Source organism: Vulpes lagopus, chromosome 8 (genome assembly GCF_018345385.1).
Source record: "Vulpes lagopus strain Blue_001 chromosome 8, ASM1834538v1, whole genome shotgun sequence".
NCBI lineage: Eukaryota > Metazoa > Chordata > Mammalia > Carnivora > Canidae > Vulpes > Vulpes lagopus.
In genome coordinates this window covers 40,823,156-40,843,561 of record NC_054831.1, presented here as the reverse complement: position 1 = coordinate 40,843,561, position 20,406 = coordinate 40,823,156, and the positions used below count along the sequence as shown (strand labels likewise).

At 46.0% G+C, this 20,406-nt stretch overlaps 1 protein-coding gene across 6 annotated transcripts in view; it reads right to left on the bottom strand.

Annotated features, from left to right (window-relative positions):
- The window catches only part of MTUS2 (microtubule associated scaffold protein 2), a 585,745-nt gene that overhangs the window by 22,316 nt on the left and 543,023 nt on the right, over positions 1-20,406 (bottom strand). For all 6 annotated transcript variants that reach the window (XM_041765696.1, XM_041765701.1, XM_041765700.1 and 3 more), the window contains one exon: positions 2,538-2,752. In XM_041765696.1, the coding sequence (XP_041621630.1) occupies positions 2,538-2,752 (215 nt within the window). The remainder of the gene's footprint in view (positions 1-2,537; positions 2,753-20,406) is intronic.

The following is a 20,406-nucleotide window of genomic DNA, read 5'->3' as shown; positions in this document are numbered from 1 at the left end:
GTCATGCATTTGAGTCGTCTCCTGCACTAAACCAATGGGCATTTATTCTGTCTGGAAATTGGAATACTGGACTGATGTGCATTTCATCTTCTTCCCCTCTGCCTGCATGCTCTCTGCTGGAGAAGAGGAGGGTCAGGATAGCAGCAGAATTGGGGACCCAAACAATTCATAGATTTGAATCACCACCTCCCCAAACCAATGGGTTTCCATAGGTAAGGCTTACCCACACATAAAGTCTTCAGAAGCTATTTTCATCATAAAGCTTTCCCTTCTCCTTATAGCTGGAAGTAATCTAAATTCCTAAACATGTTCTCTATACTTCTCACCCAGTATTACAGTTTCTTGGGTACTTGTCTCAGAATTTACTCTGATCTCTTACCTGAGGCAAGGACACAAGCAAGTCCACACATTATATATATTGGTATCTCTCCCAGCAGCCTGCCATAATGCCTTGTGTGCAGTGGCATTCGCTAAATATTCTTCACATAGATGAATGAATAAATGAATCACTAGCTATTATGAAGGATTGAGAAGAACAGAACTCAGAGCCTTCCTAAGACAGAGCACTTCTTAAATATACATGGGTGGTTTATTTAACTCACTCTCAAGTGGAAAGGTCAGGGCCTTCTTTCTTTCCAATCCCTCCCAGTATAAAATTTCTACAAGGCTGTGCCCCTGCTCAGAGTCCAGGTGAGAGCACATCTCCCAGCACATGTGCCTGCACCAGCAAAGCTCAGTGAGACCCCAGGTTGTGCTCCACTAGTGGATGGGCTCCACTCTGCTGTGGCTTCAGCTCTCAGGTTTCCATACACTGAACCCTGACATGAGCCTTTGCTCAGAGGGCTCCCTTAAAGTACCTTCTCTTGCTGGTGACCATCTCCCTGCTTCTTGGCATCTCAACCAACCCAGAACTTCAGACCAGAAATCTGTTAGTGAATATGGGGGGAAACACATTCTGTGAAAGACTGGGAATGAACGGCCCAGGGATACAGAGGCACAGAACAAACTAGTCCCTGCATGCCCTTGCAGCAAGCACAAGTGTCTACTCATGGGAGCTCTGCTCTGCAAGCTTAGGAGGCGAGATGCTGGGGCTCAGTTTCTAATCTTAGCAGCAGCAGGTAACTCTAGCTGCCAGCTATTCCGTTTCCTGGTCTCGAGGTCTAAAGTACCTCAAGCAGGCAGGTGTGTCTGGTTTCCGCAGGACTCTAGAAAAGGAGAACGCTGCCCCAAGAAGCTGAATAAAGTGCTGTCAAATGGGAGATTGTAAACGACAACAATAGTACTTATTATTGCTCTGAAATGACTCTTGTGCCTCCTGTGTTCCCAAGCCTCTGGGGACTGCCATCCAGGACATTTCTCTGGAAGCAGTCCGAGGAGAGTAGCTCAAAAACTCATGATAATGAAGGGCCACTGGGCCTGCGCCTGAGAGTTTAAGAGCGCTCTTCCCAAATGCCAGTTTATTTTAGGGCTGTCACAAGTGGAGAACGTCAGATAACATACCTGTTAGAAGGTGGGCATTAGGGCATCAGAGCCTTAGGGGCTTCCAAAGAGGAGCGGAGACAGGAGCAAAGCTAGCTCTCACGGCAGCGGCAGTGCAGCTGGCCGGCTGTCTCCGTGCACAGGACAGGAGGGGCAGCCGGCTTGGGGGCAGCAGGGCCGGGGAACGTCTCCAGTCATGCCAGGGTGCACTGCCCTCTACTAAGGCTGCTGGGCGGAGGTGAACCAGTGAAATTGCTTCCTCCTTCAGCAGATGCATGCCGAGAGCAGGCACGGTCAGGCACCAGACACTCAGAACTGGCAGACCGTTCTAACTTCGTGCCGGGCAGCACAGACTCGAGCCAGACCGGGTTCCACCCTGGTTTTTCCATGCCCAGCTCTGTGAGTCCTGGCAGGTTATTTAACCTCTGGGTCTTGGTTTTCTTACTCGTAAGATGGGGGCATTAACGATACTCACCTCGTAGGGCTGTTGAGAAGATTAGACGAGTTAGTATATGTAGAGTTAAGAGCAGTCCCCGGTGCATCACAAGTGCTAGGAGCGTTTGCTTATTAGCATCACTACCCTTGTGGGGTTTGCAGATGATCAACAGGGGACCTGAGTAGAATTTGTAGTTTGTTCAACAGTGATAAGTGACTAGAGCAGGGAGGGGACAGGAAGAGTGTATGTGGTGGGGGAGGGGTTGTAATTTTAGATAAAGAAAGGCTTCACTGAGAAATTGACTTTGGAGAAAAGTCTGGATTAGAGGGAAAAAAGGAGCCATGGGATGTCTAGAGGGAGAGCATTCCAGGCAGAGGGCACAGCAAATGCAAAAGTCCCCAGGTGGCAGCGTGCCTGGGAAGAAGTGAGAGGGAGGCCAGGGTGGCTGGGGGGTGGGGGGGGCACAAAGAGGGGGGACAGCAGGAAGAAATGAGGTCGGAGAGTGAACTTTACAGAAGCTCACCTACGTAGCGGGGCTTCTTGCTAAAGCAGCGCCGGCTCCCCTCCACCTTGCACCTGTGTGTCCCAACAGCAGACACAGAACCCAGAGCTGGAGACTGACCTGCTCCTGGTGCTGACACCTGATCCGCAGCAGCTGGGCGTGATGCTCCTCCTGCAGGTGCACCATCTCGGCCTCAAACTGCAGCTGCAGCCTCTCCTCCAGGTCCTGGAGCTCCGCCTGCTGCTGCCAGGCCAGCTTCCGCACCTCCTCCTCAAACCGCCTCTCCACGTCCTCCTTCTCCTTTTGTAGTTTCTCACACTTGGCCGTATTGAAGGCTGGAGGGGAGGGGGAGAATAATATCTCTGTAAAAGTTGGTTATGAGGCCCTGAAAGCTTTGAACCCGAGTGTCTTTAATCCCCACCGGTAGTTCACCGAGGTTAATGTGATAACCAGGGCAAGATTCTCTTACTCTTACTTCTGCGGAGCTTCGCAGTTTGCAAAGCGCTTTGCTTTCTACAGCATTTGATCCTAACAACAGACCCTGGGTGTCGAGGTCGAACCTGAGCCCCAGGGAGTGCCCGTGACTTGCCCAAGGTCCTTCGGTGCATGGAGAAAGTTGTGAAGGCAAATATGGGCTTTCCGACTGCAAGCCCTGTGTTCCTATACCAGGACAGGGTTTCTCAGAGTCCACGGACCACAGCCATCAAAATATTGGGCATTTATTAAACATGCATGATCTTAGGGACACCTTGAATGGGTTAGAGGCCCTGGGGCAGGAACTCAGGATGTACTTTTCACAAGTCCACAGTGATGGGCACCCGGATGGCTCAGTCAGTTAAGTGCCTGCCTTCGGCTCAGGTCATGGTCCCAGCATCCTAGGATCAGCAGGGAGTCAGCTTCTCCCTTCCCCTCTCCCTACTGCTCCCTCTGCTCCTATGTGCTCTCTCTCTAAAATAAATGAAATCTTAAAGAAGAAGAAGAAGAAGAAGAAGAAGAAGAAGAAGAAGAAGAAGAAGCAGCAGCAAGTTCCACAGTGACTCCTATGCCCGTCAAGGTTTGGGACCTGGGCGTACCTGGAGGCTGGAGACAGGATGGGAAGGGGTGGGGATGGGCATGGGGGAGGGAGGGCAAGGACACTGAAGGTTGTTCCCTCTGGGCTGAAATGCCGGATGAACTATCTCAGAGAAAGTGCAGGGGTGATGGAACTTCACTAACAACCATTCTTGTCCACCAGAAGGGCTGACCACTCAATCCCCCTTTGCCACAGGCGTGCCACCTTCACAGCACTGGTGTTTCCTGTGGCGCCGGCAGGGGATGGGGGCCATGGCACAGCCTGCTGCCCCCGCTGCTGCTCCGCTTAGCATTTATGCCTCCCTTGGGCTGCAGGTGGGAGTGATGCTTCCATTTTAAAGATCGCTGCCTCAACGGCAAACTGCCCTAAGAAGGAGAACACCTTGACAACGCACTATGTTTAGGTCAAGGGGATTGTGTGTACCCAGCACACATGCAGAAAGGGGCACCCACACACCATGTCCATTCCACAAAGACTGGGTGCCACTGCACCCTCCGCTCTGCGCTACAAGCCGGGGACACGTTGTCATGTGCTTTATACTTGAGTGAGCAGGTACAAGTGCTGATTAAGTGAGATCCACACCTTACAGGGGTTTGGCCATGATCAGAAATACACACCCAAGGTAAGTTAGACGGCATCTGAAACACCCTGTAACCAGAAGTCCCACCTGAAACAGGCAGCTAATTTGGGGGCTTCTTTGTCACATTCAGCTGTAAAAAAAAGTTCTGTAATTAGCATCGGAATGTTTAAGAACATCTTTCCCCTGGTAAAATGAGTGGTGGACTGGCTGGATACCACACAGGCACACCGCCCTGCGTGAGGAGTGTGTAAGAATCCGGCCAGCCCAGCAGCCTCATAGCGACCCCGGTGGCCTTCCTGTTCCAGGGCTTTAACTTTCCCGTGTCCCCACTATCTGATGGAGGATTCTGATGCCCAATCTGGGGAAGCTGTTTGCAGGATCTGCCCAGGTAATCAGGGTGTGCACCTGGTGGGACGGTGGGCGCTGTCCTCTCCAGGTGCGGGCAATAAGAGGATGTACCGTCTTAGAGAATTTATTATTATTGTTTTTAAAAGCAACAAACTTTGAAAGCCTTCCGCTTTTTACTGTTACCTTGTACTAGCAACTCTGAAAAATGTTAGTGAAAAATAATCCTCCTCCAAAAAGTCTTTTGTTGGCCTAAGTTCTAGGCAATTGCTACAATTACTGTTGAGGTTTTAACACGTAATTTTTTTTTATGATAGTCACAGAGAGAGAGAAAGAGAGAGAGAGAGAGAGAGAGAGAGAGAGAGGCAGAGACATAGGCAGAGGGAGAAGCAGGCTCCATGCACCGGGAGCCCAATGTGGGATTCGATCCTGGGTCTCCAGGATCACGTCCTGGACCAAAGGCAGGCGCCAAACCGCTGCGCCACCCAGGGATCCCCTAACACGTAATTTTTGTATTTAAAAAAAAAATCACAGGTAAAACTTGAAAGCACAGTACAAATTACTGTACGAATGACATTTTCCTCCTGAACCATTTGAGAATAAGACGTTGACCTGTTGTCCCACTAACCCTGAATTCCTTAGTGTATATTCCCTACAAACAAGGACATTCTCCTACATAACCACAATATTAAAATCAGGACATCAACACTGATCCAATAGTGCCACCCAATGCTCAGACCCATTTAAATCTCACCAACTGTTCCAGTAATATCCTTTCTAGAAAAAGGGCCCCATTCTGAATCACGAGTTGCATTTAGCTCTATAGTCTCCTTACTCTCCCTCAGCCTCGGACACTCCTTGGTCTATTCTTGACTTTCGGACATTGACACTTTTAAAGATGAAAGGCCAGTTATTTTGTACAATGTCTCTCAATCTGGTTTGTCTGGTGATTTCTCGTTACTAGATTCAGGTCACGCGTGTTTGCAGAAATATCACAGAAGCGGCACTGCACTCTCATTTGAATATTAATGAATAAAAATGAAATTTCTTTTTAAATTGTTTACATAGTGAGTCAGGAAAATAATGCTTATTACTGATTATCTCAAGGTTATACGGGAAGTGATTTCTTGGTACAGAGGAGGCAGTACTACAAATGGTCCATCTAGGGTGTCTGATGTGCCAGGTATACCCTTAAATATTGTCACATCTGCTGTGAGTAAATCTTTTAGGTGAGGTTTACCTAAGGGACAGATTGCTGGGGGTGGACTGGGCTGACCACCATAGGTAGGAAGATGGCTTTTGCTTGCTTGCTGGCACTCAGTCTGAAGCTTTCTGGTGCCTGGTAGTGAGGTTGTGGTGGGAAAGATTGAGTCCTCTCTTACCTCTGGTCACTGGAGGCCACAGTTCCTATAAAAAAGACCTGATGGTACCTAATGGCCAAAGGGGCTTAGGCCTGGTAGCAGCAGTGGGGATACGCTTGCTCCCAGAAGTTCTGGCTCACTGGCTTTAGCATAGCTCTGGCTTTTCCCAAAGACCCTGCAGCCAGGGAAAGTTATTAGGGGTTTTACCAGGGGATTTAGCTGGTGAGGAAAGCTATTAGGATCCATAAGCCAGGTAAGAGGTATATTTATAAAGACAGGTTTATCCTGGGGTGACTGGATTACATTTAATTTTTAAAAGATTTTATTTATTTATTTGAGAGAGAAAGAGCACAAGTGGAGGGGAGGGGCAGAGGGAGAGGGAGAAGCAGACTCCTCACTCAGCAGGAAGCCTGACGCAGGGGCTCGATCCCAGCACCCAGTGATCATGACCTGAGCCAAAGGTAGAAGTGGCTGAGCCACCCAGGTGCCCCCTGGTGTGACTGGATTTTAATAGCACAGAACAGAGACCATGGAATGTCCATTTAAAAAATAGTGGTTGATGGATTGAGACAAAGCGAGGCAAACAGAGGGGGCCTGGGTGGCTCAGTTGGTTCAGCAACCGGCTCTTGATTTCGGCCAAGGTCATGATCTCAGGGTTGTGAGATTGAGTCCCACATCATGCTCATCATGCTCATCATGCTCTGTGCTCAGCCCAGGGTCTGCTTGAGTTTCTCTCCCTCTGCCCCTCCTTCGCCTTGTGCACTCTCTCTCTAAAATAAATACATGAATGAATCTTTTTTAAAAATTGAGGCAAAATAGAAGAGCAATGATTTTACCCACAGGAAGAAGGACAGGAGTCATCCTACAGAAACAACTTGGGCACCACTAGCTGATGAGGATATGCAGGTAATGAGCCCCAGCCGGGTTACTGGGTGCTTGAGGCCTCTTCGGAGGATGTTTTTGTTTCTGAAATTTGGGCAGGCTAACTTGATAGTGGTCTTTGCCCCATGTATCCTGCACCAGTGGATGGGGTCAAAGCAGTGACAATATATTTACTTTTCTTTAAAGTGGGTCTATAAAGCCGTGCACAGACAGGTGACACAAAGGGCCAAAAAATCGTGATGCTCAGCACCATTCATGATTAAGTAACATGCACACCGAAGTAAGAAACAGATTTTCATCTATAAGGCTGATAAAGATCAAATAGTCTGATTACACAGGAAAGGTATGAGGAAAGTGGCATCCGATGGACCATTCACTGGACTATGATAGATAAGCTGCTTTGGAAGGCAAGAATATCTTTCAACATTGACATGAGAAGGATGGGAGCATTTAGGGCAACAGCAAAAGAGCATGGGTTTTTTTAGGGGGGGTGAGGAAAATGTTCTAAATTGATTGTGGTGACAGTTGCACAGCTCTGGATATACTAAAAACCACTGAATTGAAATTTTAAATGATGAACTATAAGGTATGTGAATTCTATCTCAATAAAATTTTGACAAAAAAAGGAAACTTAAAAAAAAACATTACAGGCAAAATGCCTCAGAGGATAAATGTAGGTGTTTTTTTTAGAAGGAAAGGTCATACTCTGATTTGAAAACTGTATAACAATGATGAGGATATATGCTAGTAAAATAAAACAGAAATGCAAAGCCCACACTACGCTGTCTTACACGCACACACACACACGGATATACGTGGAATATGACAGGGTGTAACCATTCTTACTGCCTCTTGCCTAGAGGTAAATGGAGTATAAAAAGCTCAAATGAAAATAATAAAGCATGCTAATCATGTATTTAAGTTTTGATACATGCTATTTTGTATGGGGAGATTTTTATTTATTATATAGTCTTATCAGTGTCGTTAGTTCCAGAAAATCAAGGAAGTAAGTTGACTCTACAGAGCACGTAGATGGAATGAAACAGGTAAAAAGGTAAAGAAACGAATGGAAACAACTCAGTTACAATGGACAAAAAAATGACATGATGCATGTCTTTGAGCCAACAATTTCACAAGCACACAAAGTGGATCTCGGGCGACTACTACAGCATGATTTACCTTGAAAAAGTAGTGTCGGCTAGCTAAATAAATGATAAATCCAATATACATACAGGACAAGTCCTATATACATTGCAGTATAGGTAACCAGTAAAAAATAAGGAAAACTTTTTTTGTGTCATCGTGGAATGATACCTGTAACATATCAGTAAACAAAAAAAGGCTCGATGCAGAAACAGTGTGATGGTGTAATCCTGCTTGTCATGAAAATGTATCTGTATTTCCATTTCTTGCCCCTCAGGAAGTTGTGTGCTTAATTACAGGACTCACTGCCCAATGAATACCTGTAACAGTATGCATTTAATTTAAAAACCTATTATTTGTTTGCATATTTTAAAAGTTTAAAAGTACATTAAACAATTACTATTATAATTAAGGAGGATAATTGGAGGAGGGTTTGAAAAGATTATGGTATCCAGGTCAGAATTAACAAGGCTATCTTTTCACCTTATTTATTTTAGTGGCAGGATGATTCGTGGGCCTGGTGATCTACCTGGGGGGCTCAGACACAACTGGTTTCATCCCAGAGCTGTCCCTAAACTGCACCATTATCTTAAATAAATCATGAGCTGTGAAGGACTCAGTTTTACTGTCTATAAAGTGGCACGGTAATGATTGTTTTTCACATACAGCTCCAATCCCCAAATTTCCAGTTGCTATTAGGTACAAGCAAGGTGACACTTACATTCTTTGCATGCCTGTACACCGTAAGCCCTGTGCCTGCAGAAGATATTAGATAGGAAGAGAAGCTGGGGCCCCAAAGAGCGCAACTCCAATAACAGAGTCCGTAAGAAGTAAATATCCTTTTTCTCCTGGTAAATCTTCAAAAATGTATCTATTTGGGCATTTTGCAGACAGAGATTAACACAGGCTAATACAGTAGCCTTATACATCTGCAGTCTTACTTTCATTCATTCTTTATTTCTATTCGCGTGAAAGCATTTGGTACTTTATAATAAGAGGCAAACACCATAGTAATAAATCCTTAGAACCCAGGAAGCTGAGAAAATAATTTCAAAAATAACAAGATTTTGACTGAAAGAAAATCAAACAAGAATATATAACATTTGTAATGCATAAGCACAAATTCAAAAAGCAAAAGCAGGATCAGAATCTGTTGTGCAGTTTTGAATAACTGAACGTATGTGTGTACGTATCTAAGAACATATATAGTGGTGTGTGTGTACATATACACTATAATACTATATAATATTATTAAAGCTGCATTTAGCACATCCTCAGATATACATAATACAAGGATAATAATCTATCAGCTTATGAGTGTGACAGCTTATGAAGATGTAGTGATCCTTGGGACACTGGCAGAGTAAAACTACCATGGCACCCTTTGTAAAACAGGTACCGTTTTAACCACAGTTCACAAATCAATGGAGAGGGGGAGAATTCAGTGAGTAAGATCAATTTTCCTTAAACAATTGCCCTCAAATGTCTTTTGGATAGTTACAACTTCGTATTGGTTTGCCAAAGAGGTAGCAAAGATGGGTAATTACAGCACTAGCTCTGTAGCTCATGACAAAATAATAATATTATATTGCCTTTTGCATCATAGGGAGTGCTTTAGCACTTCAGATGATGTGACAGGGAGAAGGTGCCCACGTGTAAAAGTCCAAAGGAGAGGGGCCTCAGAAGAAACCAACTCTGCTAATACCTTCCAGCCTCCAGAACTGTGAGAAAATGGATTTCTGTTATTTGAGCCACCCCCCACCCCACCCTCACTCACCCCACCGTCCTCAGTGCTTGGTAACTGCAGCCCTAGAAAACTAATGTAGCCACCATCCTTACATACAGATGGAGGGAGATCCCACAGTTACATAGAGGATTAAGTAGTTTCTTTGGGAGGTAGGGGGGTGGGTAGTTAAACAGACAATAACCTTCAAGGAAAAATATTAAAAATTACCCATAAGCTCACTACACAAAAAAGATGAAATTCTCAATTGCACAATCCCTTCATAGCTGTTGCAGCGGTGTGAATTCTTAATATTCTATTAGGAATTTTCCATGTCTTGATGATAACGTTTTCACGGCTACCTTGGATGCTCATGTTGATATACCAGAATTTATACACCCGCAGTGCTGGAAATTTGGTCCATATTACTCATATATTATTTTGCTTTTTCATTAGGATAAATCCTCAGGGGTGGAATTACATAGGGTTAAAAATTATGAGCATCTTTATGCTGTGAAGTTTTGTTTTTGTCTTGTTTTTGATGGCAGTGACAAACCAGTGCCCACTAGAGGGGGCTGTAATGCCTGAAAAAATGCCCTCTGGTGGAGAAATCCTTTGTCTACACTTGTCAGATCACAGCAACATTAGGGAGGCAAACTGGGTCGTTGGCAAACATGCTGCCTGGGTTCTGGCCACACTGTCCTTCACAGCCCTATCTTCAGTTTCTCTTTAAGACTTTCCTTTTGATGAAAATGTCAAGGAGAGATAAAAGGAGGAAGGAAATGGAACATGAAAAGTTCAGGTACTGAGCAGAAATGAGACAGGAATCAGGGGGAGAGTCCTGGGTCTCCTGTCATCTTTGCAGGTCCGGGCAGCATCTCCAGGGCCTGGGGACAGAGTGGGCACTTGCGCTATAAAAATCACAGCTTGCAGTTATGGAGTGCCTCCCAGGTGCCAAGCACCTGGCACATCTTGCCCCACCTAGATGGGTCCTGTTACCCACTATAACACAGAGACCCTGCCAGGTGCCTGTTAGGAGCCTGACCTCCATTTGACTGAGCAGGTGGGTGCTGAGAAAGGGCAACTACCTGAGCCAAGGCCACCATGTGAGTGGGCTAGGCCCAAGAGAGCAGGTGCTGGAGCCCTGGCCGATGCCTCTCCCTGCCCTCTAGCCCTCTGGTAGGGGCTGCCACTGTGCACCAGGGTTGCAGTATCTCCGAGGTAAGGCAAGCCCCTGGCATTGGACCCTTTGAGCTCTCACTGTTTTGAATTGCAGTGCATCTCTTGACCTATGTCCCTACCAGTGGGACAGGGTCCTATCTATATGTGGGCTGATGGTCAATAGACAGTAACTAAACTTACTGAGCACCTGCCATGTGCCACCCCCAGTCCTTGACACAGTGTGAACAAGACACACTGTCATGGAAATAAGCAAATGAGAACTTCTTAATAGCAAAATTTTAAATAGCAAAATTTTAGAGAGCTAAAGCTTTCAATAACTGCAGAGAAGTAAAAGAACGGCAATGCTAGCAAAGGATCAGGGAAAGGGAAGGTGAGGCTGAGCTGGGATGCACAAAGGAGGTCCATCTGGGAAGATAGCATCCAGTTAGTTGTGAATGATGAGAAAGAGGCAGTGTGTGTGCAGAGACTGGAGGGAGGGAGTCTCCTGTGGAAGGAATGGAAAGTGAAAAGGTCCTGAGTCTGGAACATTTCGAAGTACATAAGGAAGAGAAAGATGCCACAGGGCTCGAGTGTCCATGATGGGGAGAATGGAGGGAGGCGAAGTTCAAGAGATAGGCAGGGTGAGGTCATGCAGAGCCTCTGGTCTCTGGGGGAGGAGTTAGGGCTCTACTCTGGCACAGTGGGAAGCCCAGACAGTCTCAAACACGGGGTAACAAGAGCTAAGTAAGCTTTTATAAGATCCCTCTGGTGGCTGCATGGAAAACAGACTGTAGGAGGCAAGGATGCAGACAAGAGTAGCAATGAGGGGCACCTGGGTGGCTCAGTGGTGTCTGCCTTTGGCTCAGGTTGTGGTCCTGGGGTCCTGGGATCGAGTTCTGCATCGGACTCCCCTCAGGGAGCCTGCTTCTCCCTCTGCCTCTCTCTGTGTGTCTCACATGAACACAGAAATAAAATCTTAAAAAAAAAAAAAAAGAAAAGAAAAGAAAAGAAAGCTCATGAACATTTTACTTACCTGGGTAACACTCTGGCAACACAGACCCAAACTGGATGACTCTATATAAGAGACCTCAAGATTCCCAAACACATGTCATGATGTGCTGATGTGCTGATGTGCTGCACTAAAGCCCACTCCTTACTGGTGACACTTTCACCCAGGACTGATACTGGATAATTCTTCCCGTACCCCGGATCCTGAGCAGCAGAGTTCCTACCCAATAGAAGATCAGAATATGGCGAGGGCCTGGGGCAGCAGGGAGAAGTGCAAGTCCAGGTGACACCTGGGAAGGAGAGGGGACAGGGGAGGCAAGCATCCCCCGAGGGAGGCAACACGGTTGGAGGAGCTCTAGTCTCCAGATGGGGCTCTGCTCTGGCCCCTGCTGACACCAGCTGTGGGAGTTTTAGCATCTCACTCAACCTCCCTGGGCCTCAACATTCTCATCGATAAAATGAGGAGGGCTGTAAAATGAGGTTCTGGGGTGAATTGTGTCCCTGACCCCCAAATCATATGTTGAAATACTAACCCCCTACTATCTCAGGATGTAACTGTTTTTGGAGATAGGGCATTGAAGGGGTGGTTAAGTCCAAATAAGACCATTAGGGTGGAGCAGTGGGACTGTTGTCCTTATAAGAGAAAGAAATACAAGGGATGCTCATGTTTAGAGGCCATGTGAGGACACAGGGGGAAGACATCCACCTGCAAGCCAAGGAGTGGAGCCTCAACAGAAAGCAACCCTGTGGCACCCTGTCCTGGACTTGCAGTCTCTAGAACTGTGGGAAAATAAATTTCTGTTGTTTAAGCTCCTTCCCCTGCCCTCCTCCCACCTCCCCCCTTCCCCGCCCCAGTCTGTGGTGTTTTACTACAAGACTGGTTACCACTGGCACTTCCTGTCCTGGTTTTCTATAATTCTATAGATATTGTAATGGCGGCCCAGGTCATCAAGAAGAGTCTTCCCTTGAAGAAGACAGGGGAGAGTATATCATTTTTTGGCTGTGATTTCCTCCCCAAAATGGTTCCCTAAAGAAGATAAGCTTCATCTGCAGAGAAAACATACATAATCCCTCATCCCCATGACATGAGACGTTAAGAGTAATATCAATGCTTGGCATTTGTATGTGTTTTCACTACAAAGTTCTTTAACACACTATAATACTTTGTTTAATCTTCCCAGCAAATCTCAAAGTGGGGCAAAACAGGCATTTTTGCTCTGATTTTATAGAAGAGGAAACAGAGGCTCACAGGGGTTAAGTCACGTGTCCAAGCTGACACGGCTAGAAAGGGACAGCCAAGATTGGATCCATGTGAATCTCAGTAGTGCTCTTTTCAGTAATAATAAAAATAAGGAAAAAAAATTAAAAGTAGTAAATACTCCCTGCAACCACACAAAGCTATTACCTGTCCTGTCCATAGCTGGGCCTTCAGGATGGTCCCTGTGGAGTGTGTTAGATGAGCGTGTGCCCTGGAGATGCCTTTAATACTCTGCAAGCCCAAATTAACCTGGTAGAAAGAGAGAACTGACTCTGTGCAAAACCATTTTCCCATCAAGCCATTTCCTCCTTATGGGCAGTAATGTTATTAGTTCTCATGTAGACAACATTGTTTTGCTTTTCAGAACATAGGATCATAACCACCCTCTTAATTCCATTTCCTCTTTTGCCTCCATAAATCATCCTTTTTTTTCTCCTTGAAAAATGGCATTGAAAAGATGACCCTTTAATTTTATCTTAAATTAGTACTTGTTACATAAATTGTGCATGTAACATCCTTCTCATGTTAAACATCCCTTTTAGAAGGAGCTTTTAATAATGTCCTAAAAAATGCTTAAACGGAACATAAGCTGAAGTTCTAGACTGCTGTTCACTGTGGAAAACTTTGCCCTCCAGAGAGTTTTAAAAAATGAACTCCTAGGACCCTATCATTTAAGAAGCTCCACAGCTTGGAGTGACCCTATTCTATAACAAGTTGTTAACTTCAATCTTCTGTCCTGGAGTTTGGGTGGCCTTGTCCCCCTTATATGCTCCTGGGTGGGTATGGAGATCAACAAGCTACTAGATAATACATTTTAATGCATTTGGTGGTAGTCAGCTTAAATATATTCCTTCCTTCCTTCAGGTTGTCAAATGTATGCATGGTCTGGCCTTGGGTATTCTGAGATACCTGAGGTTTTCCCAGACCTATGATTATCTCTATTTTCTGTCCAAGGCTATACTGCCTTTAATTTTTCACAGGGATATAGGATTAATGTTCTAAATCTTCAGGATTTTTTTAAAAAAGATGTGCATTTCCCCATTAACTCATCCCAGACTCTCTTCATTACTACCAAATACATCAAATCAATTCCAAGAAACAAAACAGACCACCCCAAATTCTTGCTTCCCACTAATTTTTAGGCACCGACTCAGAAGAAGCAAAGTTTTTAGGTAATTTTCAAGAGCCAAAGAGTGTGTTTAGGTTTAATGGAAATACCCATGCCTTTATCAGTGGAATCCCACACCACTTACACAATGCCAGGCAGCTTTCCACAAACAGTGCTTTCTCGAACAAGGCTGAGGGATTATTTCCTACAGAGTTATCAGCCAAGGAGAAGGCAGCATGGGAAACCACTCCTCTTTCAGAATACCTGGAGCATTTCTGCCTTCAGACTCTAGGTTATCCTGGCTTCTGGGTTTGTGTTTTCACTGCAGGGGCAAACCCCATTTAACTGGTAACAGTGTCCCCCTGGGACATATCTTGAATAGAACAGCCACCTTGCCACATCTAAGGGAATCATTACATCCATGGTGGTGGCTTCCTGCCAATATGCAGACTGTTCTAATTTATACAGTCACCAAAACTGAGGGAACATCCAGAAAAGTGACCTTCAACTAAAAAAAAAAAAAAAAAAATGAAGATAACTCTATCTCACAGAGCAGAGCCAGAACTAAATACGGTTTATGTGTGGCCCCCAGCGTGGTATCTGGTTGGCTCAAGGCCAGCCCTCACAGTGTGGTGTGCTGAGGCTTTCCTGCTCAGAGTGTGGTCCACTCGCCTGAGGGCTTGTCAGAAATGCAGAAGCCCAGGACAGCTCAGACTGACTGAATCAGAACCTGTATGTTAACAAGATACCAAGAGATTCCTATGAGAAGTACTGTCTGAAGTCCACGGGGTATGTGACAGCATGCGGGAGGTGATATGTCATCCTTAGAGGCGCTCCTCTCTCTGAGCACACAACTGCTAGGTGGTTAAGGAACCAGCTTCAAGACTATTAATAAAGCCGAAATTTTCAGTACCGAAAACCTGCAAGTATATCCTTTGTCCACAGTTAGCATTCAGTGAGGATGTGTGGCACAGAGGCAGCCAGTCTAGACCAAGATGCCTACACCTGGGCTGAAGGCTATGAGGGGGGCTTGGAGCAGCATGGAGGGTGGGGGTGGAGCTGGCTTCATGAGCTGGTCAAGTGAAAGGAGGAGTGACTGATGAGCTTTAGAACATGGGGATGGAAAGAACAGCAAGTTAGAGAAAATGAAATAAAATCTCATTGAGACCAGATGATGAATCACAGTGACCTCTTTCCAGGGCAGGAAATAGGGGCTGGGTGTGCAATTCCCGATAGAACCCAACAATACTATGAAAAGAGTACAATTTTAAGGGTAGCCTACTGGATTGCCAGGTATAAAGTGGACAGACACACCTGCACCTGTGGCATTTCATAGTACACAATGCAGAAAATACCAAGACAGCAGTGTTGCTGGACAATGTGATGTGAAGGGGGCAGAGGGTACTTTTATTTTGTCTTCCTGCCCTGCCTCCTTCTGCTGCTCAGAGATTGTGGAGAACCCTTGTGCATGAGCACAGTCCCTCCTGTTAGAGAAAGACAGAAGATTCCTTGATGATGGAGATACGAAGGGGTTACTATCTCTGGCAATAAATAAGGAGCAAGTCAGGTGGTAGCAGCCCATGCAGTGCCTACTATACATGACAGGCCTCAGTGGGATGCATCTGCTAGATGTAGGTGGTTCTTAAAGTGACTTTAAACAAATTCAAACTCAGAGAGTTTGAAGAGTTTTTGGCCTGGGATGGACAGCATGGGGCTTAGCACTAGGCCAGCTGGATCCCAGCTAGGCTGGGTAAGCCACCCAGCTGGCCTCAATAAGACTACAGGTGTCATCAGTAGAGGACATCTGGAGATTCCTATCAGATTCCACCTTGCAGCTCTTAAGATAAGCGATAACATATTTGCCATTAAGGAAGCTCCTCAGTTACTTTATAGAAGAGATTCAGTCATTCTTGGTTGATCCTGTTACTGTCTTTACAGAGCGCTGAGTTAAAGACCTCCTCCAAGGGTTGCAGCAGGAGCATGGGCAGTAGTTTCCAAAAGACTTGGGCTTGAGTTTATCAGTTGATGCTTGGGCGCAGGGGATTAAGCCCACTGAGCCTCAGTTTCCTCCTCTGTAACATGGGGATCACATCGAGATTACCTCTTAGGGTTAGTGTGAGGTTTAAATGGGATAATTTAGAGTAGGTGCTCAGCATAGTGCCTGATCTCTATTCATCACTGGATAAATAATTAGTGATAAATATTAGCTGTTTACTGTTTTTGAGGGGGGTCACAGAATCATTGTGATATTATAAATGGGAATATTTTCCAAATTGTGTGAATGTTAGGCTGGGACAAAGCATAAAGAATACACATTACATGCATATATCTAGATGGAGTAGGCCCAATTTGACTTGGGTATTCAGTGAGGGTGGAAAAGGTAACTGCTGCCCTATATAAAAATTATTTTCATGGTATTTGTCATTACTGCTTTGGTTTGCTGCACATTCATAAGAACATATTGTTTGAGGACACAGTTATCAGATAAGGACCTGAGGCCTCTGTCCTGTGTCTCAGGAGAGGCTGGGGAGTGACTCCATGTTTCAAAACCAAAGCCTGAGATGACCATGTCCACTTTATATAAAGGACACGAGGGTGGGCAAAGGTAGTCCTCACTAGCAAAGGCCTGCGTGACAACGATCTTCATTAGAATCCCCCAAGAAGACAAGTTCTCCCTTTTGTTACTGGCTGGTTAAAATATGGCATGTCTGTTTCAAAAAAATATATATAATCACAGAGAAGCAAAAGGGGCTTCTCATCACACTAGGTACCAGAAGATGCAAACATTTTTTCTCTTCCAGTTTTCTAGAAAAACGTCTCAGGCAGAAAGGAAGGAAAAGCACACCTGATCAGAAGGCCTCTGAGACATTCACTGTTGATGGCATCCCAGCTAACAGGTACTGAGCACCCTCCATGGGCTGGAGGAGCCACTGAGCACTCTACATGGTTACTGAACTGCACAAAATCTCTACAAAGAGGGCAAGATTCCTACTTCATGATCCTGTTTTATAGAAGAGGAACCTGAACAGCAGCACCAAGTCAGTCCAAGTTTGTGGCAATCTCAAGGCCATGCTGCCATGTGATCCTGCTGCCTGAAGCCAGTGGTTGTCAGACTTGAGTGGGCATCAGAATCACAGGCATGGCTTATGATTTAGTGGGCCTGGGGTGGGGCCTGAGAATCTGCATCTCTAACATGGTCCCAGGTGACATACCAGATGCTGCTGGCTTAAGCACTTCACATTGAGAACCACTGCTATAAACAGATGTTGCTTCAGTATTAAACTTTAATACAAACCATCTGAGGATCTTTTAAAAATGCAGATACTGACTCAGTAGTTGGGGTGGAGCTTGAGAGTCTGTATTTCAAACACGCCACCAGCTGGTCTAGGATGCTGCTGGTCTAGGGACCATCCTTGAGTAGCAAGACCCTGGGCCCAGTGCTCAGTACTCAGGTCCACAGAGCGCTGCCTCTGCTGATGTGTAGAAGACCCACAGCCTTTACTGTCTATCTGGTATCTATCCCTGGCTCTAGGGGGGCTGTTCTGCCCATTGCTGCGGTTCTGAGCCATCTGCCTGTCTCGTTCCACACCTGTTCTCTCTTACCTGGCCTGAGCTCCCCTTGCTGACCCTGAACCCGTGTGTTCCAACTAGCTAGTCTGAGTCTGAGGATCCTGACTTTTCTTCAAAGTTCCTGCCTATGGCTTTCCATCTTGCTCCTCTCGTAGTTGGAATCATACAGTGACACCCTATATCCCCCACCATCATGCACCCTGGCAGTATGGAGGCTGGGATCTGCTTAAGAGCTTCCTCTCCACACCTGTTCTCAGCCTCCCACCACATACCTGTGACACACCCATGAATGGCCTGTCCAATACCATGCTTTCAGATCTTTCTAAGAGCCCACAGCCACAGACTCTGCCAGCCACAGACTCCACACTGGTGGTCACTGCCATGTACTTCACTGGGCTTTGGAGTCCCAGAAATGGCTCCAACTTAGCCTTCACCACCGCCCAGTGCTGATCCCTTCAAATGTTCTCATTTCTTTCTCAAAAGAAGCTATGTGATGAAGTGGTCAAGAGGGTGGGCTCTAGGGGCAGACTGCCTAGGTTTGAATCCAGCCTCTGCTTTGGCTGTGATCTAAGGCAAGTTACCTCTCTGGGCTTCAAGGTCCTCATCCATAAAAGGCCCTAACTGAGCTGTGGCCTTGACTTATACTTTGCTGAGAAAACTTAACTCAACAGTCATGGAGCCCTACTATTTCTCATCCTGAAACTTAGAAAACAAATCTTTAGTCTGGAAGATTATGTCCTGTTGGAGGTAATGCTCCTTGATGACTAGTCCCCTCACTCTTCTGTCTCTCCCCCCTGCATTCACTTCCTGTGGCTGCTGCAACAAATCACTACAAAATTTAGTAGCTCAAATGTATTATCTTACAGTTTGTGAATCCAAAATGGGTCTTAATGGGCTAAAAACCAAGGTGTTGGTAGGGCTGTGTTTCTTTTGGAGACTCCAGGGGAGAATCCATGTCCTTGCCTTTCCCAGCTTCTAGAAGCTGCCTGCATTCCTTGGCTCATGGCCCTGTGCTCCGTCTTCAAGATCAACGGCACAGTATCTTCAAATATTCTCTGACTCCTGCTCCTGGGACGCATCTTCTCTTCGTCCTCTTTGAAGGGCCCTTATGATCACACTGGGTCCCAAAGGACAATGTCCCACCTCAAAGTCCTTAACTTAATCACACTAGCAAAGTCCCTTTACCACATGAGGGGACATACATATTCTGGGAATTTGGGTGGGAACGTCTTTGGGGGCATCATTCAGGCTGCCACATCCTCCTGGCTTCTCTTGAGCCTCGTTCCTGCTGTTCCCACTCTCCCTAGGGTTTTCACTCTCTGGCTCCACGTGAACAGCCTCTACAAATGTTTGAGTGTCTCTTATCTTAAACAAGCAGAACAAAAGCACAATCTTCCTTCCTCTGCCATCCTCTAGCTACTTATCCTCCATTTCTCACTCTTCAGAGTCTAGCTCCTCACAATATGGGTAAAATCTCCTGTTCCTGCCTCCAATTCATTTTTCCCCCCCATTTGCTTTTCAAATCCCTGCAATTGGGCAATGGGGCTCCACCTCCTGAATATGTCTGGAATTTGGCAAGCCTGCTCTTCCTATGGCCACTGACCTGACCTGGCTGCAGCCACCATCATCTCTCATTTGGGCTACTGGAAAAATCCTCAGACTTGCTGCTCCAGTGCCTGCCTCATACCATTTAGTCTCCGTGTGGCAGCCAGAGAGAATCCTTGAAGACTGTATGTCAGCACTTGCTCGAAGCCCTCATCTTGCTCAGAGTACAGGCCACATCACCATGTTGGCTCACCAGGTCTGGTAGCATCTGGGCCCTCTGGTCTCCTGATCTCTGCTCTCACTCCTCTCTCCCTATTCACTCTGCCACACTTGCCTCTTTGACATTCCTTGAACACTTTGAGGACTGTGGTTCTCAAAATATGACCCCAGACCAGCAGCTTCAGTAGCATCTGAACGTTTGTTGAAATGCAAATTCTTAGGCACCAGCCCCTGCTTGTTGAGTCAGAAACTCTGGGGCGTGGGGCCCTGCAATCTGCTTCCCATGCCCTCTTGGTGGTTCAGATGCAAGAGTGAGGATTGCTGGTCCAGGCACATTCCCACCCCAGGGCCTTTGCACTGGCAGTTTCCTTTACATGGAAACCTTGTTTTCCAGGTCCTCCCCAGACACCTGGTTGTCTCTCTTTAGTCTGGATCTCCGCCCAGGAGCTCCACCTGCAACTCAGAGACCAGTGCCCCCCAGCAGAGGTCTAAGGCTCAGCTCTGTGAAGTGCCTTATCCAAGCTTCTAAGTTTTAATCATTTTAACTTCTTTCTGAGTATCTGCAGCTTCTTCCTACAGCTGCTACCTTTGCAACACCTCAGAGTTCTTGTTTTGCCTTTTCGGTCATCTCTTAAACAATCCTTTAAGTGTAAATTTTCACTAGTGAAATAACTGGCATGGCTTCTACCTGCTAGCTGTGTCCTGACTGGCCATCTGGTGAACTCAGGGATTTACACACAACTCCTTACTAATGTGGCCAAATGCAATTGTCCTGCTCTCCCCAAAGTGAACAAAGGGAAAGTCCTTGTCATTCCAACAGGTCTCTGCTGAGTGCGTTTTGATGCACATTTTCTTTATGTCTGGATACATGGTGTGTGTGTATGTGTGTGTGTGTGTGCGCAGGCACGTGCGCTTAAGTGGGTATATGTATGTACACTGTGGGGTTGCTTACTTAAATGATTTATTAGCTAAAGTAAAGTGCTTTAAAATTTTCCCTAAGCTGTCTGACTTATA